The sequence below is a fragment of the Heterodontus francisci genome, chromosome 5 (genome assembly GCF_036365525.1).
Source record: "Heterodontus francisci isolate sHetFra1 chromosome 5, sHetFra1.hap1, whole genome shotgun sequence".
Classification (NCBI taxonomy): domain Eukaryota; kingdom Metazoa; phylum Chordata; class Chondrichthyes; order Heterodontiformes; family Heterodontidae; genus Heterodontus; species Heterodontus francisci.
In genome coordinates, this window is record NC_090375.1 from 21065259 (window position 1) to 21086310 (window position 21052).

General features: G+C 44.8%; 1 protein-coding gene across 3 annotated transcripts in view; it reads left to right on the plus strand.

The window, feature by feature from the left end:
* The window catches only part of LOC137369763 (cadherin-7-like), a 106348-nt gene that overhangs the window by 51394 nt on the left and 33902 nt on the right, over window positions 1-21052 (plus strand). For all 3 annotated transcript variants that reach the window (XM_068031179.1, XM_068031181.1, XM_068031182.1), the window contains exons 5-6: window positions 10704-10871; window positions 16838-17025. In XM_068031179.1, the coding sequence (XP_067887280.1) occupies window positions 10704-10871; window positions 16838-17025 (356 nt within the window). The remainder of the gene's footprint in view (window positions 1-10703; window positions 10872-16837; window positions 17026-21052) is intronic.

The following is a 21052-nucleotide window of genomic DNA, read 5'->3' on the forward strand; positions in this document are numbered from 1 at the left end:
TCAGTACTTGTTCTGTAGCTCAATTAGATGATGGCTGATCTAAATCTTAATTCCAGCCACACGGTTAAGTTCAACATCCCTTAATACCCTTGGCTAGCAAAAAAATCTATCGATCTCAGATTGAAAATTATTAATTGAACTGCTTTTTGTGGGATAGATTCCACACTCCTACCACCCTTCGCGAGAAGCTACATTTCCTAGCTTGTCTCCTCAATGGCCTGGCTCTAATTTTAAGGTTATGTCCCCTTGTTCTAGACTTCCCCACCAGTGGAAATGGTTTCTTTCTACATACCCTACCAAATTCCTTTCAAAATCTTAAAACCCTCAATCAAATCACCCCTTAACCTTATATAACCTAGGGAATACAGGCCTGGTTTATACAATTTCTCCTCAGAACTTAAGCTTTGGTTAAGAAAGAAAAGATTAGAAATAAATCAGTGTTTTTCAAGCTTTGTTTTGCAAGATCTACCTAACCATCATAAGGCTTTGAAATGTCTTTGCAAATAACAAAATTAACAAGTCAGAAATTTTCTACCGTAAATTTCAAATTTGTCGGCCCAGAAAAATGAAAGTTTAAGAGAAGGCTGCTTGGTATCTGGAAGAGAAAATAAAGTTTGAATTTAGGTTTAACTTTTATGGTAAAACACATTTCACTGGACTAGTAATCCAGAGACCCAGATATTGCCACGGGGACATGGGTTCGAATCCCACCACAGCAGAAGGTGGAATTTGAATTCAATTAATAAATCTGGAATTAAAAGCTAGTCTAATGATGGCCATGAAACCATTTTCGATTGTTGTAAAAACCCATAGGGTTCACTAATGTCCTTTAGGGAAGGAAATCTGCTGTCCTTACCTGGTCTGGCCTACATGTGACTCCAGACCGACAGCAATGTGGTTGACTCTTGACTGCCCTCTGAAATGGCCTAGCAAGCCACTCAGTTCAAGGGCAATTAGGGATGGGCAATAAATGCTGGCCTGGCCTGCGACGCCCACATCCCATGAATGAATAAAAAAAACACAAGCTTTCTGCTTTATCTCAAGTGTCTCCCAGAAACATTCTACATGAGCTCTAAACACAAACTTAACTCTACATGCGAAGTGAATGAATAGCTTTCTTCCTGGAGATTGACCTGGGGGTTTTGCAGTGCAGGTATGGAGGCTTGCTCACAATGGGAGAAATCTTGTGCACATTAAAGGAAAGTTGAGGCATTGAATTTAAAAACAAGAAAGTTATGCTAAACCTTTATAAATCATTGGTTAGGGCTTAGCTGGAGTATCGTGGCCAATCCTCGACACTTTATATCGAATGCCAAGGCCTTAAAGACGGTATAAAGGAGATTTACCAAAATGGTATCATAGATGAAGGAATTCAGTTATGTGGACAGACAGGGAAAGCTGAGTTGTTATTCTTAGAGCAAAGAAAGTTAAGGGGTGATTTAATAGAGGCATTCAAATTATGCAGGGTTTTGATAGAGTAGATAAGAAGAAACTGTTTTCCCGGGCAGGAGGGACAGGAACAGAGAACACGGATTAAAGATGATTGGCCAAAGGACCAGAGGTGAGGTGAGGAGAGTTTTTCAACACAGCAAGTTGTTGTGATCTGGAATGCGCTGCCTGAAAGGGCAGTGGAAGCAGATTCACCAACTTTCAAAAGGGAATTGGATATATATTTGAAAAGGGAAAAAATTGCAGGACTATGGGAAAGAGTAGGGGAGTGGGACTAGTTGAATAACTCTTGGAAAGAGCTGGCACAGGCATGATGGGCCAAATGGCCTCCTTCTATGCTGTAAGATCCTATGATAGTAAGATGTAAAAGCTAACAAGGAGACTGGAAATAACTTGTGCTGTGCTTTTGCACGTGTGATGCTGTCAAAGGCTGATTTGTGAAGGTGCCCATCAATCTCCAATCAGCAGGGACCATTGCACCAGCTGTCTGAAGCCTTCCTGATGCCAACCCCAACTGCGCATCAATTCCAGACATGTTATATTCCGTATTCCCAAAGCCTCGTCGGTGAGACATTTCTTAAAAGATGGCCCAATAGCGTTTGCTGTCTTTCCCTGGCAGATACTATGGATGTTACTTGCTGGCCAATAGCAGCCTGCAGAGCAGGCAACTGTTACTCCTCCAACTGTGCCGAACTGGTTGGCAGAATTGGCAACACTATCCTGAGCACCTTGCATCAAATTGTGCAGTGAGACAAGTAACTGGTTCACTTATTTTTGCTTATTAAATGCCCTCTACTTCATGGCCGGCCATGAATTGCTATGGCCACAATGAGTTGTTATGATCTGGGATGCTCTGCCTGAAAGAACGGAGGAAGCCGATTCAATAGTAACTTGCAACAGGGAATTTGATAAATATGTGAAAAGGAAAAAAAATGCAAGGTTGTATGGAAAGAGCAGGGGAGTGGAATTAATTATACGGTTCTTTCAAAGAGCTGGCACAGGCACGATGGGCTGAATGGCCTCTCTCCATGCTGTATCATTCTACGATTTGATGACCCCATGACCATTAGAAGCAAGGAGTGGATCTAACGATTGTCTGTCAAGCTTGCGAGCTTTCAAATCTGTCCTTTCCTCAACTATGATCAGCACCTCACGCCTGCATGCCCTTCTCTAACTCACTGATATCCTCAGGAGTGTGTATCTCTGAACTGGTGCCAGCTTCACGTATGTGAGTTTGGCGGAAGGCAAAGTTGGGAGACTGCGGTTGCAAGGGAAGTGATTCCTTTTCTTTGGTTAGTGAGTTATGGGAAATGAGGAGATGGCATGTGATGAGGACGATTTTACCGGTTGCTGATGTGGATACTTACCTGCTGGCAGTGCCTATTGGAAATTTGGGCCCAAATTCTTTCAGCCATTAACTTTAATGTTTGAAAAATCAAACACCTGCCCTGCATGTGCTGTTACTGAATGATCCATTGACAGTGCAGATGTGCATAATTACTGCTGATTTGCTGTATTCCCTGATGAAGTAGGATCATAAGTGTCACGATTGTATTTATGGGCTGGAGTATTAGAGACTATATGGTACTTGGAAGAGAAACTGAAAGCAACTTCCTGTACTTTGGGAAAATCACCTGACCTGGGGGTTGTTGTAAGGTCAGATAGCATATGTAGCAGCAGTAAGCAGGAGCTTTCAATAAAAGCTTGTTAAATCTTTGTTAAGGTTAAATCTGTGACTTTGAATGTGATTCTTTCAGCCTGAGATGTGACAGTAAGTGCCTGCAAGGGCGATTCCAGGGATGAGATGGTTGTCCTATGAGGAGAGTTTGAGTAGAATGGGTCTTTATGCTGGAATTTGGAAGAATTAAAGGTGATCTCATTGAAATATCTGAAATTCTTAGAGTGCTTGACAGGGTTGATGCTGAGAGGCTGTTTCCCTGGCTGGAAAGTCTGGAACTAGGGGTCGTAGTCTCGGGATAAGGGGTCGGCCATTTCAGACTAAGATGCGGAGAAACGTCTTCACTCAGAGGGTTGTGAATCATTGAAATTCTCTACCTCAGTTGGCCATGGATGCTTAGTCGCAGAGTATATTCAAGACAGAGATTAATAGAATCAAGGGATATGGGGAGCAGGTGAAAAAGTGAAATTGAGGTAGAAAATCAGCTAGGATCTTACAGAATGGCAGAGCAGGCTTGAGGGTCTGTATGGCCAACTCCGGCTCCTATTTCTTATGTTCTTGTGCTCTTATAAGGGCACTTAAGAAGGGCACAAAAATTTGCACTATAGCTTGACTCGGTGTGATTCTGTAAAATGCATCAGGAGAGATGTATAATGGGCTGCTGACCCGATGTAACCTGTTTTACACCATCGCAGAGAGTCTAGATCTATCCTTCCTAAGGGAAAATTCCTAAAGATTCCTGTGTCAGTCACCTACCTGCATGGACAAAAGAATGGGGAGGAGGATGGGAGCACATTTTGCCCATGAAGCATTCTCTTACCTTCGCAATATAACAGGGCAAAAGGGGCACGATGCAGAAGCCTACTCACTGGGACATTGGTTTTCACTATGGCAGGGGTTTGAGGAATTGCTTTGAGGAGGAAAGGAGTCAGAATGGTTTTACTGTGTTCCCTCAAGAAAAGAATTTGTGGGTTTCTTCAAACAGTTTCTTTCCATTTCCAGAACGAGCAGTCAGATATTCCGGCAAAATGTGAACTGATACAATGCGTGAGAAGAAATGTGGTGAATAATAATGACAGGAGCATCTGTACATGTTCTAAAGACATTAATCTTTTCCTGACGCTCCGAATTTAAAATGCTAATTTTCTTTCGAATGTCATAAACTCTGATTTTTTTTTCTTTTGGTTTCATCTTGCAATAAGCCATCCCTGGGCAATTTGAAGAGATTCTCTAAAAAATCTATTACAAAGTGTTTTATTTCTCCCATTTGATTTGCTGTGACTTTTTTTTTAAATCAGGATTTCTTTTCTTTTCAAAAGTATCACTTTAACGCAGCGGCTTTCCTCGCCTCATCTGTAGGATCTGGAATTTTCTGCGTGCTCGCGCCCAGCGACATGCTTGACCCGGAACACCAAGCAAGCTCACGACCTATAACCTTGCAGAATTTTGGGTGTAAGTGAGTTGCGCACTTCAGTGCAATGCACCCGAGTCCCCTCGATCTTTTACATTCATCTATCAATCCCTCTGCCCAATCTCATCTCTGCCTGTCAAACTAGCTCCACAAAGCCCCACCTTTCCTCCAACTTACTAAATACGTGCGTTAGAAAGCATTTCTTATGCAAAGGGTGGTAGAGGTTTGGAACTCTCTCTGCAAGTGCCAAATCAATTATTAATTTTAAATCTGAGATTGATAGATTTTTTTGTTATCTAAAGGTATTAAGGAATACGGGGCAAAAGTGAATATATGAAGTTAGGTTGCTGATCAGCCATGATCTCATTGAATGGAGGAACAGGCTCGAGGGGATAAATGACCTCCTCCTGTTTCTATGTTCCTGTGCTCCTGCTCAGCCTTTCACAACCTAAGGACATCCTTCACAGACAAAAATGTACTTCTAAAGTGTAATCACTGTTGTAATGTAGAAAACATAGCAACCCAATTATGCAAACAAAATCCCGCAAACAGCAATGTAATTCATGAATAGAGAGCTTTAATGGTGTTGGTTGAGGGTTAACTGTTGACCAAGATAACAGGAAGATCTCCCCTGCTCTTCTTCAAATTGTGTCACGGTATCTTTACCATTGAGCTGAGAGGGTGGACGGGGTCTCTGTTTAACATCTCAACTGAAAAACGGCACCTCCAACAGTGCAGCACTCCTGCAGTGGAGCACCAGCCTGGATTATGTGCTCAGTCCTCTGGAGTGAGACTCTGAACTCAAACCTTCCTGACTCAGAGGTGATAATGCTTTCCACTGAGTCACGGCTAAGGGTCCCTTCAAAACGAATACGAAGCAGGTGCAAATTGGCTGCTGCAGGAAGTTTTGAAGTTGTTCCCACTCTGTTACTGCAGATGGCCAATTTACAGTCAAATTTAGAAATAAAAAAGTCCCTTTTGCTGGCCCTACCCACTGCTGTATGTTATAGAGGGGGATGAGGATCAAAAGAGAGCCCCCACCAGAGTCAGCACCACACACACAAGTTCCTGACAGTGTGTGGATCTCAACTGCTGCGCAAGAAGATAGCCGAGGAGCTGAGCGTGTGACGACTCCTATCCAGAATGAAGGCCATCGACTGAATCAAATTCCGTAATCTTTCAGGCCGCCAGCCTGCTTTGCACCTGCTTTGTGTCTCGGAGTGCAAGCACGCAGGAAATCCAAAGCATGTGCGGAGCCTAAACTTTAGAAATGTAAGCCATTATGGCCCTCAACTGGTATGGGTCTGGATCCATCCAGGCAGCCACGGGCAGCCTTCACCTCTGAGAGATTAACCAAGAGGGCAGCGAGGGCCTGTGGCTGATAGGGAACCAACAGCGTGTTACGCAGGACTAGGGAGTTCACAATCTGTGGCATGCCTGGGCTGGCGCAAAGGCAGATGGCATTGTCTCTACAGGATGGCTGACTTCCCAAGACAGCTGGCACTTTGATTGATAGAACACACATTTTTCAGAACCTGTGCAGCTAGAAGAAGAGAGAGCGACCACTCCCTCAGTGTTGAGATGCTCTGTGATGCCTGCCGGCATGTCTTGTATCTGGCTGTCTGCCACGGTACATCAAGAATGTTTTGACTGCCAGTGGTAGCACGTCAAAAACAAGGCTGTTATCGAACTAGCAGGACATTTCAGGACACTCTCAGTCTTCCAGACAGGCAGTTCTTCCCATTTCCTGACAAAGGAAAAGAAAGAGGAGATAGTAGAAACAGGAATTAAATACCTCCTGCAGCCCGAGCGTCAGGCGAGCTTCAAACCTGCCAAGAATGAGGAAAATTAATTTTGCCACATGAACATTGATTTTAAACTATTGTTGATAAAGAAAGAACTTGCTTTAAAAAAACAATTGGAGACTTTGGCTGGAGAGAGACATTAGCATATCAACAGACAAGTACTTCAAAGGACAAACGAGCCATTCCTGCTCCAATTTAATCAAAATGGACTTTTAATTACCAGACATTAAAGCTTTCCAGGTTAACTGCTAAGATGGCCGAATACACAAACGGACATGGTCAGACCAGTTTGGTCACATGACTGGCTGACTGCTGGAGTTTTTTGGATTTGAACTTCCAACAGGAATTTTGAACTCAGAAAGCTGTTTTCTCCTGGACTGAGAACACTTCTCTCCTGTCTGCTCTCATCTCACTCTCACCTGCTTCGGAAACCATTGAAGACACATGAACCCTAAGAGAAAAAAGTCTCCTACAGTAAACAAGGTTTAAGAAGAATACTGGGCCGCAACGAAAAGCAAGACTACTTACAAAAGGACTACAGTGAGCTTGAAGCACAGTAAACAAGAAACTCTTCTGATATTGCCTCAAACCTCTCCATTTTATTTTTCTTCTGCTCTTTGCATGTATGTATCGCATGTGCATGCTAACGTGAGTGCATCGGATATCCATAGGCGTTAACTGTATTCGGGTTTAAGTTTAAGGTTCATTAAATTTCACTTTTCTTCTTTAAACCTAAGAAAGTCTGTTTATGCTCATTTTTGCTTTATAATTGGAAAGCTGTGAACAAAGATTCACCAAAGGGGGAGCTCAAAACACAGTGTATTTAAAAATTAAACCCTGTTATTATAAGGTAAAGACAGTAAAAGACCCCTAGACACCTTTCTCACCTGGTCATAACACCGAGGCACTCCACCAGGCCCCGGCAGCGAGACAATCCGACATCTTCCTTCAGCCGTCTCCCAGTTAACTCGACCGGAGAGGTGTGGTGCCTTGGGAAGCATGGTAGGCTGTTGAGTCATGGGCCTGTGGTGAGTCCATATGAGGCCTGTGAGCTCTTGGAGCAGGGGCAGCTAGCTATATACTGAGAAGGTGTTCCTAAACTGCCTCATGCAGCCTTTCGTGTGTGGGTGGCAGCATGCCCACTGTTGGTTGGCTGGACCCTGGGCTGGTGCCTGATGGGGTGACAGCAGCAGGTTCTTGAACCACACTGCGGACCACACTGTCCACTGCGTACTTGATTGCAATCCTGGTCACCAGCCTGATGGTTGGCACAATGCTAGTCATTAGATCAGCAAGGACTGGATACCCTCCAATCTGCAAGAGTCTGAGCTTCCATCAAGTTGGAATCTCCGACTGCCCCCTCGCCATCAATTACTGGGGGGACCTATTGGGTGTCTCAATGCAGAAACTACCTGAGCACTGGTATTCCAGCTCTTACATGGTCTGTTGGTGCAGAATATTATAGGAGGTCAAATCCGCAGGAGGTCCCATGTTACTGCTGATGGATCCTGGAGTCCTCATGCTCCTCTGATGCTTTTTCAGGCTGTAGTCATTGAATCACTCTCCACTGACTCACCAATCTCTAGCTCCCTTCTAGGCATCAGGGGCTGTGTCAGCTGTGCTTCAGTTGTGTGTCTGAGTAAGGAAGTTGTGGCTGAATACAGGCTACTCTCCAGTGGAGTACTGAGGGAACCCTTCACTGTTGGACGTTCTGGCTTTCAGATGAGAGATTAAACTGAGGCTCCATCTGCCCCCTCAGGTGGACCCACCGGCACTATTTAGAAGAAGAGCAGAGGGCTTTATCCTGCTCATTCTTTATCCCTCAACCAACATCAATAAAACAGATTATCTGATCAATATTACATTGCTGTTTGTGGGATCTTGCTGTGCACAAACAGTGATTACACTTCAAAGGTATTGCAATGGCTGTAAAGCACTTTGGGACATATGTTGCTTGCGATATATAGCCAATGTTGTTCCTTTTTTAAGAAGGGTAGCAAGGATAATCCAGGAAATTATAGGCCGGTGAGCCTTACATCAGTGGTAGGGAAATTATTAGAGAGGATTCTTCGGGACAGGATTTACTCCCATTTGGAAACAAATGAACTTATTAGCAAGAGGCAGCATGGTTTTGTGAAGGGGAGGTCGTGTCTCACTAACTTGATTGAGTTTTTTGAGGAAATGACGAAGATGATTGATGAAGGAAGGACAGTGGATGTTGTCTATATGGACTTCAGTAAAGCCTTTGACAAGGTCCCTCATGGCAGACTGATACAAAAGGTGAAGTCACATGGGATCAGAGGTGAGCTGGCAAGATGGATACAGAACTGGCTCAGTCATAGAAGACAGAGGGTAGCAGTGGAAGGGTGCTTTTCTGAATGGAGGGCTATGACTAGTGGTGTTCCGCAGGGATCAGTGCTGGGACCTTTGCTGTTTGTATTATATATAAATGATTTGGAGGAAAATGTAGCTGGTCTGATTAGTAAGTTTGCAGACGACACAAAGGTTGGTGGAGTTGCGGATAGTGATGAGGATTGTCAGAGGATACAGCAGGATATAGATCGGTTGGAGACTTGGTGGAGAAATGGCAGATGGAGTTTAATCTGGACAAATGTGAGGTAATGCATTTTGGAAGATCTAATACAGGTGGGAAGTATACAGTCAATGGCAGAACCCTTAGGAGTATTGACAGGCAGAGAGATCTGGGCGTACAGGTCCACAGGTCACTGAAAGTGGCAATGCAGGTGGATAAGGTAGCTCAGAAGGCATACGGCATGCTTGCCTTCATCGGTCGGGGCATAGAGTATAAAAATTAGCAAGTCATGTTGCAGCTGTACAGAACTTTAGTTAGGCCACACTTAGACTATTGCGTGCAATTCTGGTCACCACACTACCAGAAGGACGTGGAGGCTTTGGAGAGGGTACAGAAGAGGTTTAGCAGGATGTTGCCTGGTCTGGAGGGCATTAGCTATGAGGAGAGGTTAGATAAACTCGGATTGTTTTCACTGGAACGACGGAGGTGGAGGGGCGACATGATAGAGGTTTACTAAGTTATGAGCGGCATGGACAGAGTGGATAGTCAGAAGCTGTTTCCCAGGGTGGAAGAGTCAGCTACGAGGGGACATAGGTTTAAGGTGCGAGGGGCAAAGTTTAGAGGGGATGTGCGAGGCAAGTTTTTTACACAGAGGATGGTGAGTGCCTGGAACTTGCTGCCAGGGGAGGTGGTGGAAGCAGGTACGATAGCGACGTTTCAGAGGCATCTTGACATATACATGAATAGGAAGGGAATAGAGGGATATGGGCCCCGGAAGTGCAGAAGGTTTTAGTTTAGACAGGCATCAAGAGCGGCACAGGCTTGGAGGTCCGAATGGCCTGTTCCTGTGCTGTACTGTTCTTTGTTCTTTTGTTCTTTTACATCCTGAAGTCGCGGAAGACGCTATATAAAAATGCTGAGGAGGGCCTACAGATCATCACCCATAAAATTGAGAGTGCTCTTCCTCTTCCCCTCCGAATCAGTCATCTGTGAGAAATAAGAGGCTTGAGACAATGGAGACCTCTATTAATGGATTAATTTTAAAAGCTTTGCATTGGTGAACTGTGTCCTGCTTACCTTGCACTCTCCAGCCTCAAGCGAAAGGAAATATTCTTTTTTCTCCCATTTTTTGAATCCTACACCATAGCACCTGTTTCATTTCACTTACGTTCAAACCGCATGGACGATTACGCAGATTTATGTCCAGTTTATGTTCAGCCGTGTTCAAATTCGGGCAATTTTGAGCATAATGTGAACTTGGGAGAATGGGCGCGGGAATGGGCGCTGTTTTGGGTCTAACGATTGGTTTGCACTATTACAGGAAATACCAGGGCTAGGTTTGTAATTGTTTGCTCTCACAGCCATTTGCTAAGTCAACCCAACCGCATATCAGAAAGTAAGTGATCATCCAACTTATATTTCATGAAATAGGCCTGAAATGAACAAGTACCTCAGTGGAAAAGGAAATATTTAACCTGTGCACTAAAAAAGGATGCTCATATTTCAGCTGCAACTGGCATACATTTCCCCACATTTTACATGCCCTAGATCGAAGTTTACATCGAACAAGTCTGGCCTGATTTAGAAAGCTGAAATGTCATTTTGTGGAAAAGAATGAACCTTAAATTACTTACACCAGCAGAAATTGCCTTTTAGTAATTCTCACACATTATCCCATGGGGAAATCCTTCTGAATTGTGACTGTGGCTTTATTGGAGCTAATAGAACCAATTGGAAATTTTTCTCGTTTGTTGTTAAGTGACTTCTTATCTGACTTGTTGTACAGCAACGTTGTTTTTTTAACCAAGTGGGGAATATATTCCACAGGAGTTATTCGCGTTGCTTTACCTAATACGGACAGGGAAGCCAAAGAACAGCATGTTGTTATTATAGAGGCTAAGGACATGGCTGGACTAAAGGGAGGCCTCTCAGCCACAACGACCGTGACCATCACCTTGTCTGATGTTAATGACAACAGACCAAAATTTCAGCACAGTAAGTAACTTGCAGCTCAACAGGAATTCTCATTATCATAAAAGTTATAAATATTGAAGACGAGGCATAATGTCTTCCTGGAACTATTAGCATATACTTGCAAACATAACTGCTTTTTCAAACATTCTGTGAAACTTGTTCTCAAAGGCCACCTGGAGTTGCAATCTGTCAGCCTAAGAAAACAAAATAAATAATTCAGGGATGTGGAGACCATCCCAGAGTCCTCTCAGTCCTGACTATGATATACAGATCCTCTTGTATCTCTAACACAAGAGTCGAAGGTTCTGCTTTTATTCTTCAATGAATAATGAGATTTGGTCAACATTGATTGATTGGTAAATCCTCATTCTGGACCTAAGTCACCCACACCCACAACATTCCTGCTTCTCATCCCCCATTCTGCACTGAGTTTCTTTTTATTGTTGCTGGCCAGGCCAGCATTTATTGCCCATCCCTAATTGCCCTTGAGAAGGTGGTGGTGAGCTGCCTTCTTGAGCAACTACAGTGGTGTAGGTCCACCTACAGTGCTGTTAGGGAGGGTGTTCCAGGATTTTGACCCAGCAACAGTGAAGAAAAGACAATAAATCTGGATGGTGTGTGGATAGTGTCTTGTCAATGGTATACACTGCAGCCATGGTGCACCAGTTGTGGAGGGAGTGAATATTTAAGGTGGCGGATGGGGTACCGATCAAGCGGGCAGTTTTGTCCTGGATGGTGTCGAGCTTCTTGAGTGTTGTTGGAGCTGCACCCATCCAGGCAAGTGGAGAGTATTCCAACACACTCCTGACTTGTGCCTTGTAGATGATGGACAGGCTTTGGGGAGTCAGGAGGTGAATTACTCACTGTAGATCCTTATTATCATCTATCAAAGCATTAAAACCCCCTTGCCTGAGTCCATCCAATCTTCCAAGCCAACGGGTTAAATTTTCCTCTGTGGTACTCCCTTCCCTTGATGTCATTCATCCCCAAGCCACTGTTAATAGCTGCTCTGCTTCCAGCCACTGGCTGTATCATCAGTATTGCAATCTCAAAACATCTGTTTTGAGGTGCCGTCCACACCCAGTGCCACATAAATGTTTCGCCTTCATCCGAAAAACAATCAGGAAAAGCTGGTTCCCCCTGTCTAAACTCAGTATTATTTTTTCCCCTCAGCTTGCACCAGATGGCACTCCACAGCAAGTGAATAAAGAATAATAAATAAAATGGATAATGTGGTGGGTTGACAGAAACAGAGTGATAATCACACTGAGGACAGGTAACACAGGAAACCTGGCATATAAAGGGAATATAAACACTCATAAATCCGTTAAATGTTCAATACACAAGATGAATACCGAATGGCTCACTTGTTTTGTAGGGTTTTGTTGAGCATCAGTGTGGCACCAAATATGCATCTATTGCTGGGGAGGAAAGGTTGCTGATCTGAAAGCATATAGACATGGACAAAGAGAGTGCGATTGCTTCAAACCCCATTTCTTGAGCTTCACTCTGGCTTCAGTATAACTGCAACTTTAAGTATCTTGTTGGACCATTTTTCCATTGTTAGATATCGAAGGACAGTTACATAAATTACGTAGAAAGTACAGCACAGAAACAGGCCATTCAGCCCAACAGGTACATGCTGATATTTATGCTCCACACAAGTCTCCGCCCACTCCTCTTCATCTAACCCTATCAGCATATCTTTCTATTCTTTTCATGTGTTTAACTAGCTTTCCCTTAAATGCATCGATGATATTCACCTCAACCACTCCCTTGGTAGCGAGTTCCACATTCTCACCACTCTCTTGGTAACGGGATTTCTCCTGAATTCCCTATTGGATTGATTAGTGACTATCTTATATTGATGGGCTCTAGTCTGGTCTCACCTGCAAGTGGAAACATCTCTACATCTACCTTATCATAGGACAGAACTTTTACTGTCGGGGGGGGGGGAAACAGGTCCAGGTGTGGGCGGGAGTTGGGGTTAAAGCACCAAAATGTGTTGGTGGGTCGGGAACCCGACACGATTCTGCCAGCTCTGAGTTTAACCAGGGTGCATTTGAAGTCAAGTGGGAAATCCCCATGGAGCTGTCAGTTAAATAATTTAAATATTCAAATAGTCAATTAATTATGACTTTAACCCTTGACCTGAATGGCCAGTGCATGGGTTTCCCGAGCTGTGTGAATCTCACCAGGATTAACAAGGTGAGAACACAGCGGGGAGTCATTGATCAATGAAACTGACAGGCTGGAAAGCCTTTAAACAGTGAAATTGCATAGCTGCTGCCATGCCTATGTGAAAAGCCTGGTTCACAGTGCTTTTTCTGAGAGCAGATTTCACTGTTTAGCACATCATTTCCAACCTTTGGAAGTCATTTCACATATCTTGGATTTTACTCACCTTGATCTGATCTTTCCTGCTAACAGCCTTCACTGCAGCATGGGAGCAGCTTATGCAGCTCTACCTTGGACCTCTGATGAGGAGCAAGAGAAGCAGCACCAGCAACGCAAACACCAGCAGGATCAACACCAAGCTGCCTTCTTCTCAGCCACATGCCACTCCACAGGGCAGAGAGGATGGACACCGAGATCCAGCTTGAAGGAGGCGAAACCCTTAATACAATGTTTACAGGCAGACGATCATCTCTCTCGACATGTCTAAGCACCAGTGCCTCAGGAGGCTCAGGCTTTCATGGCAGGTCACTGCTGACATCCTGAAACAAGGACTCCTTCACTGTGGATCTGGTGGGTCAGTGGATGAGAAGTGGCTATCACCAGATGGTCACTCCCAGTTTTCTGCCTCCCTGGAGTTGTGTGCTCATTTTGCAAGGAAGGAAAACAGGGAGTTATGCATGTGTGACATGGATTGTGTGGACGAAAGGAAATGACACCATTGGGCTGAATTTTACCATGGGCTCCGGGACACCACCGTCAGGGCAAAAAGTGGGTCCACAGCTTACACTTGTCGGCAGTGAGACTGACTTGTACATTTTACTGCAGGCAGCCTCCTAATTGGCACCAACGGGGCCCACCGTCCAATTAAGGATGGCAGGCGGGCTCCTGATGCAGCTGGCCCAAAGGGCAGCTCTGAAGCCTCAGTAGTCCCACAGGGAGAGGTAGTCGCTGCTGAGGCAACTAGGAGATCTCGGGACCCTCCAGGTAAGTCCATTTAAAAAACAAAATTCAGGGCACCAAGGTTTGGAGGGGAAGGCCCACAGAGGAGATCTTTGGGGCCTAGGGGGCTGTCTTTCCTGCCTATGGCTGCAGGGAGGCCGACTCCATTAAGCTGGTGGCCTCCTCACATGGCAAGGGGCGCGGGCGAGGGTGGCGCCTTTCCGCCGCTGGCAAAATGGCAGTGGCCCCGCTTAATAGCCCCCAACAGGATCCTTTTTGATGTAAATCAGCTGCCTGACTTCATAGAGCAGACAGCCAATCCACCTTGCAGGCCGCCACTGAGAAACTTCCCCAGTGGTGGGATAACATTGAGAACAACACGGCTCCCCACTATTTTACCGCCTTTCTCCCCCCTCTCCCCGCAACTCCCCCCACCCCACCACCTCCCCCTCTGTTCCTGCCACCCAGTAAAATTCTGTCCCATTTGTGGAGGGTGAGTGTGAGGCAGGGTGTGAGAGAGCAATAGGATGAGGGCGAGTGTGAGCATTGGCTGCTCAGATGGGGGTGTGAGGCGCCTGGAAAGAGCGGAATGAGTGGAGCTGCAAAGTGTGTTGTCCTGAGGAGGGTTGTGCAGGAGAGCGCTGGGGAATGTAGAGTGAGAGGGTCGGTACCTGTTACGCCACCCATCTTTCCCGCCCTCCTGTGGTCCTTGGATCTCTTGGGCACTATCTCCAGGTTCCAGGGAACACAGGTTTGCCAATTATCTGAAATTGGTGTCCTCTGGTTACTGACCCTCTCTCCAGTGAAAATAGCTTCTCCCTTGGCACTCTAGCAGAATCCCTTATAATTAACTATATCACATTTCAACTGATCATTCATTCCATAGTTATTACTTCTGAAGTGTCTTGCAGAGCAGCTCGACCAAAAACCGGTCAGATTTGGTGCATTTGCGAGCAATTGAATCATGTATCAACATTGCTGGCACATAAACCCTTGCTTACAGCGAAGTAATGCAAACTGAAGTATTATATCTCCATCTCACTGGAACTAATCATATAAGTAAATTACAGACAGTCTTAAAAGAGCATCCAATTGATAGGCTGTCGTATAAAACTCATGGTAATGACTGCTGGAGCTCAACAATTGGCTTCAGCTGGCTGGAGCAGGGAGTGGGAAGGGATGAAAAGTGCTCGTGTTCCCACTCGATGTTGTTACTGGAATGTGTATGTGCCTGGGTGTTCAATGGCTCATCTGTAACGGCCCTGGTGATCAAATAAGCTGTCAGCCATCAAATAGCTGTCAAGTCTCATGCATGAGGAATTGGGTGAGGTATTGAAAGTACTGCAGGCAATCTGTGGTGCTTGCATCTCCTGTGTCAGACAGCACTTTCAAGAGTGAAGGGGAAGAGAAACCTACATCATTCTTGCTCCGCCTCAGAACTATTTACTGGCTTTTGCAGCGGAGGTCAGGGAGATCAAGGAACATCCTGGAGAAAGATGTCATAATGTGTTCAATAAGTAAATATTGGGGGGGGGGTGGTCAGGATTCTGCTTGTTTCCTTTCCTTATATTAGCGCAGTCGACTAAAGTAGCGCATAAGATTGCGGAATTTTATACATTCGGTGAGTTGCACCCAAAACCACTTACACTCGTGTTTTATGTGAACTTTTACGCTGGTTTAGCATGCAATTCACCCGATTAGCCCACAAAGCTGGCAATACCCCCGGGATGAACTTTGCTGGATGCCAGTAGTCATGGTTTAAAAAGATTTTTTTATCTCAAAAAAATGTTTAATTTACTAAGAAACTGACTCGTTTGCACCAATGACGATTAAAGGGTTCAACATAGTTATGTAAGATCATTTTCAGCGATTATAGATCAGGTTGCAGGTAACATTCGCACCACACAAGTGCCAGGCAATGACCATCTCCAACAAGAGAGAATCTAATCATCTCCCCTTGATGTTCAACAGCATTACAATCACTGAATTCCCCCATCATCAACATCCTGGGGGTTATCATTGAGCAAAGACTTAAATGGACCAGCCACATAAATACTGTGGCTACAAAAGCAGGTCAGAGGCTGGGTATTCTGTGGCAAGTAACTCACCTCCTGTCTTCCAGTGTCTGTCTACTATCTACAAGGCACAAGTCAGGAGTGTGATGGAATACTCTCCACTTGCCTTGATGAGTGCAGCTCCATCAACACTCAAGAAGCTCGACACCAGTGGCAGCAGTGTGTACCATCTACAAGATGCACTGCAGCAACTCACCAAGCCTCCTTCAACAGCACCTTCCAAAACCGTGACCTGTACCGCCTAGAAGGACAAGGGCATCAGACACATCGGAATACCAGAGAAGTCCCAGCCTCTGACATGCTTTTGTAGCCACAGTATTAATAAACTGCTTCAGGATACCACTCTTAAATACATCAAGGAATAGTTTTTAAAAAAAGAAAAAAATGATCATGTTCAATTGCACTGATTCATGGAAGATTTTGCATTTATGATAATGCAAACATATTTAGCAGCAACTTGAAGTGTCATCTAACCAGCACAATTTCTGATGTATTTTGGGTGCAAAGCAGATATTGTCAAATAGAGTGCTGCTCGCTGTCTTTATTTATGCTGGGAGCAGTTTGATCAGTCGTGCTCCATGGCTATCATTCGTGTCCTAAAACAGATTCTAATCTACAATTTGACTACTTTCTCCTTATTGCTTAATTAGTGCATGCTAAGAGGCTAATTAAGTTTAATTTTCTTGTGTTTGCTTATTGGTCTGATACATAATACATTCCTCGTAGCTTGCACTGCTGAATATGGATCTCTGAGACTGATGGAGTCACACTTCTCTTAATTGCCTTTCCTTTCAGAGCTGTACCACTTCTCTGTGCCAGAATCAGCCAGTATTGAGTCCACTGTCGGGAGGATAATGGCGACAGATGTCGATACTGGGCAAAATGCAGAAATGAAGTACACGGTTGGAGCTGGTGATGGTTCAGATTCATTTGGCATATTTACAGACAGTGAGACCCAGGAAGGTGTCATCATATTGAAGAAGGTCAGGTTTTATAGGTTTATTGAGGGATTTTTTTTTTTTGAAATCCTTTCTTTCACGACTAAGAGCTTCAGAATTTCAACTTCTTTCTTTGCCTTGAATTAAATGTGTTAGGTGTCATTGATGTCATAATCTGTGGTATATCCGATAAATCCTGATAACCTAAACTTAAACCAAAGCAGCCTAATAGCTCAACCATTGGCCAGTGGGCTTGAGTTCATGCCAAAAGGCTTTATCTCACTCAAGCAATTGAATAAAGTTAATATAAAGTAGGAAAAAAATAATCTGATTTCGGTCAAGTCTAATTTGGCCAGCCAGGGGACATCCGCTCACTGGTTCATATGTTTTTGATGCATTATATATTTCCAGGAAGCCAGTGATTTAAGAAAAACTGGGTGATCAATAGATTTTTGGATACTCAGGGACAGGGGGACACTGCAGGATGGTGGAGTTGATGTAGAAGTTAAGCCACGATCTTAGTGAATGGAAGAGTGGGCTCGAAAGTCCAAATGACCGATTTTTGATTCTATTTCTTATGTTCTAATGTTTTCAACATTGAATCATAAAATCATAGAATTGTACAGCACAGAAGGAAGCCATTTATCCCATTCTTCCTGTGCTGGCTCTTTAAAAGGGCTCTTCAATCCAACACACTTTACTCTTTCCCCATAGCCCTCCTTTCCAAGTTTTTAAAAATTTATTTCATGGGATGTGAGCATCACTGGCAACGCCAGCATTTGTTGCCCATCCTAATTGCCCTTGAGAAGCTGGCGATGAGCCACCCGCTGCCTTGAACCGCTGCAGTCCATGTGGTGCAGATCCAGCGACAGTGAAGGAACGGCGATATAGTTCCAAGTCAGGATGGTATGTGGCTTGTAAGGGAACTTGCAGGTGGTGGTGCTCCCATGCATCTGCTGCCCTTGTCGTTCTAGGTGGAAATGTTTGTGGGTTTGGAAGTTGCTGTCTAAGGAGGCGTGGTGAGTTGCTGCAGTGCATCATGTATATGGTACACACTGCTGCCACTGTGCATTGGTGATGAAGGGAGTAAATGTTGAAGATGGTGGATGGTGTGCCGATCAAGCAATTGAGCTTCTTGAGTGTTGTTAAAGTTGCTGTCCTCCAGGCAAGTGGAGAGTATTCCATCACACTCCTGACTTGTGCCATGTAGATGGTAGACAGGCTTTGGGGAGACAGGAGGTGAGCTACTTGCAACAGAATTCCCAGCATCTGATCTGCTTTGTAGCCGCAGTATTTATGTGGCTGATCCAGTTCAGCTTCTGGTCAATGGTAACCCCCAGGATGTTGATAGTGGGAGATTCAGTGATAGTAATGCCATTGAATGTCAGGGAGAGATGGTTAGATTGTGTCTTGTTTGTGATAGTCATTGCCTGGCACTGGCATGGCATGAATGTTACTTGTTACTTATCAGCCCAAGACTGGATGTTGTCCCGGCCTTGCTGTGTATGGACACAGACTGCATCAATATCGGAGGAGTCGTGAATGGTGCTGAAAACTGCACAGTCATTTGTGAATATCCCCACTTCTGACCTCATGATGGAGGGACAATCATTGATGAAGCAGCTGAAGATGGTTGGGCCTCGGACACTACCCTGAGGAACACCTGCAGCAATGTCATGGGATTGAGATGATTGGCCTCCAACAACCACAACCATCTCCCTTTGTGCTAGGTATGACTCCAACCAGCGGAGAGTTTTCCTTCTGATTCTCATTGACTTCAGTTTTGCTAGGACTCCTTGATGCCACACTCGGTCAAATGCTGCCTTGATGTCAAGGGCAGTCATTCTCACCTCACTGTGCTGTGGAGGCAAAGCCTGAGGGTGGAGGGGATAAGGAGTTCTATAGTTATGAAGTCATGGAAATGTATGAGGCTGTTTGCTTGAGTACGACTATGTCAGGCTGTTGCTTGACTAGTCTGGGACAGCTCTCCCAATTTTGGCACAAGCCCCCAGATATTAATAAGGAGGACTTTGCAGGGTTGACAAGGCTGGGTTTGCCGTTATCATTTCCTGTTGATGATGGGTGTTCCATCCAGTTTTATTCCTTTCCAACTTTTGTGTCGCAGTTTTGTATAACTGAGTGGTTTGCTAGGCCATTTCAGAGGGCAGTCAAGAGTCAACCATATTGCTGTGGGACTGGAGTCACATGTAGGCCAGACCAGGTAAGGATGGCAGATTTCCTTCTCTGAAGGACATTAGTCAACCAGATTGATTTTTACCACAATTGATGGTAGTTTCACGGTCACCATTTCATGGTCACTAGCTATCAATTCCAAATTTTTATTAATTAATCGAATTTATTAAATTAATTGAATTTAAATTCCACCAGCTGCCGTGGTGGGATTTGAACCAATTCCCTTTTGAAAGTTACTATTGAATCTGCTTCTACCACCCTTTCAGTTAGTGCCTTCCAGATGATAATAACTTCCTGCATTACAAATAATGTTTCTTCATCTCATCCCCTGGTGAATTTGCCAATTATCTTAAATCTGTGTGCTCTGGTTACTGACCCTCCTGCCACTGGAAACAGTTTCTCCCTATGAATTATATCAAGTAATCACATATTCCATGGAGTAGCTGATCTCCAGAACTCATCTTTAAAAGCTTCAAACACATTCTTGACCAGATATTTAGCTGGCTACTGTAAAGAATTTAATCAACACAGCAACAATGCATGTGCTACAGATGTGGCTCAGTTGGTTATATGTCTTTGACCAGTGTAATTAAATTGAGTGCATATGCAAGTAGGGAGAGGCAAGAATTCATTACCTATTTGCGTATGCATTGGGCACGGGCACAGCCAGAAGCTGATCTGTCATCTGTCGTCCCCCACTGTACTGGCACCTCCTCCGACCTGATATTCATCAAGCAGAAAATTAATATTAATCCTGATTAAAAACTGATATGTGAGAGAATGCAACAAGAGGGTGGGTTAAGAAAAAAGAACACGATTCAGTCTAGTAGTCCAACAATTTTCTGCCTGACTTCCTAGTATGAGATGCCTGTCGCTCAAATCTGCCGAGCATTGTTGAGATGGATTTGATCCTTTTTCAACTGTACCGTGAGGTGGAACAGTCAGCAATTTGAATTCAGTATTTGATAATGAAAAGCTTATATCAGGGAATGTGACCACGGGGCTGTTGGATTAATGTAAAAACCCAACAGGTTCACTAATGCCCTTTCGGGAAGGAAATCTGCCTTCCATACCCAGTCTGGGCTTATGGGCTGGATTTTAAGAGCCCATTGACGCACTTGGCGGTGGGCGAAAAGAACCTCGCAGAGCTGCCGTGATCTCCCGCGCGGCTGCTCATTCAAATAGCCGGGATGGCCCGCCCCCCCAAACTTAAATCGCGTGGAAAGGGCGGTCTGTCTGATGCTGGCAATGATGTCAGCTGCCTGTGCGCAGGCGCTGGTGCCATTTTCAAAGGGCAACCAGCCATGCCAGCAATTTTAAACCCCACCCCCCTCCAAAATTTATCAAATAAAATTCTAACGCCTCTTTCCCACCCCCCCAATAACAATTACATTATCTATTCGCCCTCCCCCCCAAAACACTTATCTTTTAAATCTGACCTTCCTCCCCCCCAGACTGCACAAAGTTTAAAGTTCACTCCTTCCCGCCATCGCCCGACACTCATGACCTGCATTTGACGCCATTCCCCCCTCCCGTACTGAAAACCTTAGCCCCTCCCCCCCCCCCCCCCCCCCACCAGTGTCACGCCTGCTTTCCCGAGACAGGGAATTGAAGGTGTGGGAGTGCCGGCCGCTGCACTGAGGATCGCGGCGGGCTCGGAAGATTGAGGGTAAGTATATTTAAATGTATTAATTTTACTGATTTAGATAGTGAAACTGTGGGTGATGGGACCGCCACAGAGCCTCACCGCCGCCAGGATGCTCGGGCCGGGCTCTCCCGGCATCGGGATCTGTGGCGAGCCTCTGCCAGAACGATCTTCTAGGCCCCCAGCCCTTCCCCCGCCACGGAGCCCTATGTCGGGGGCCCAGTAAAATGCAGC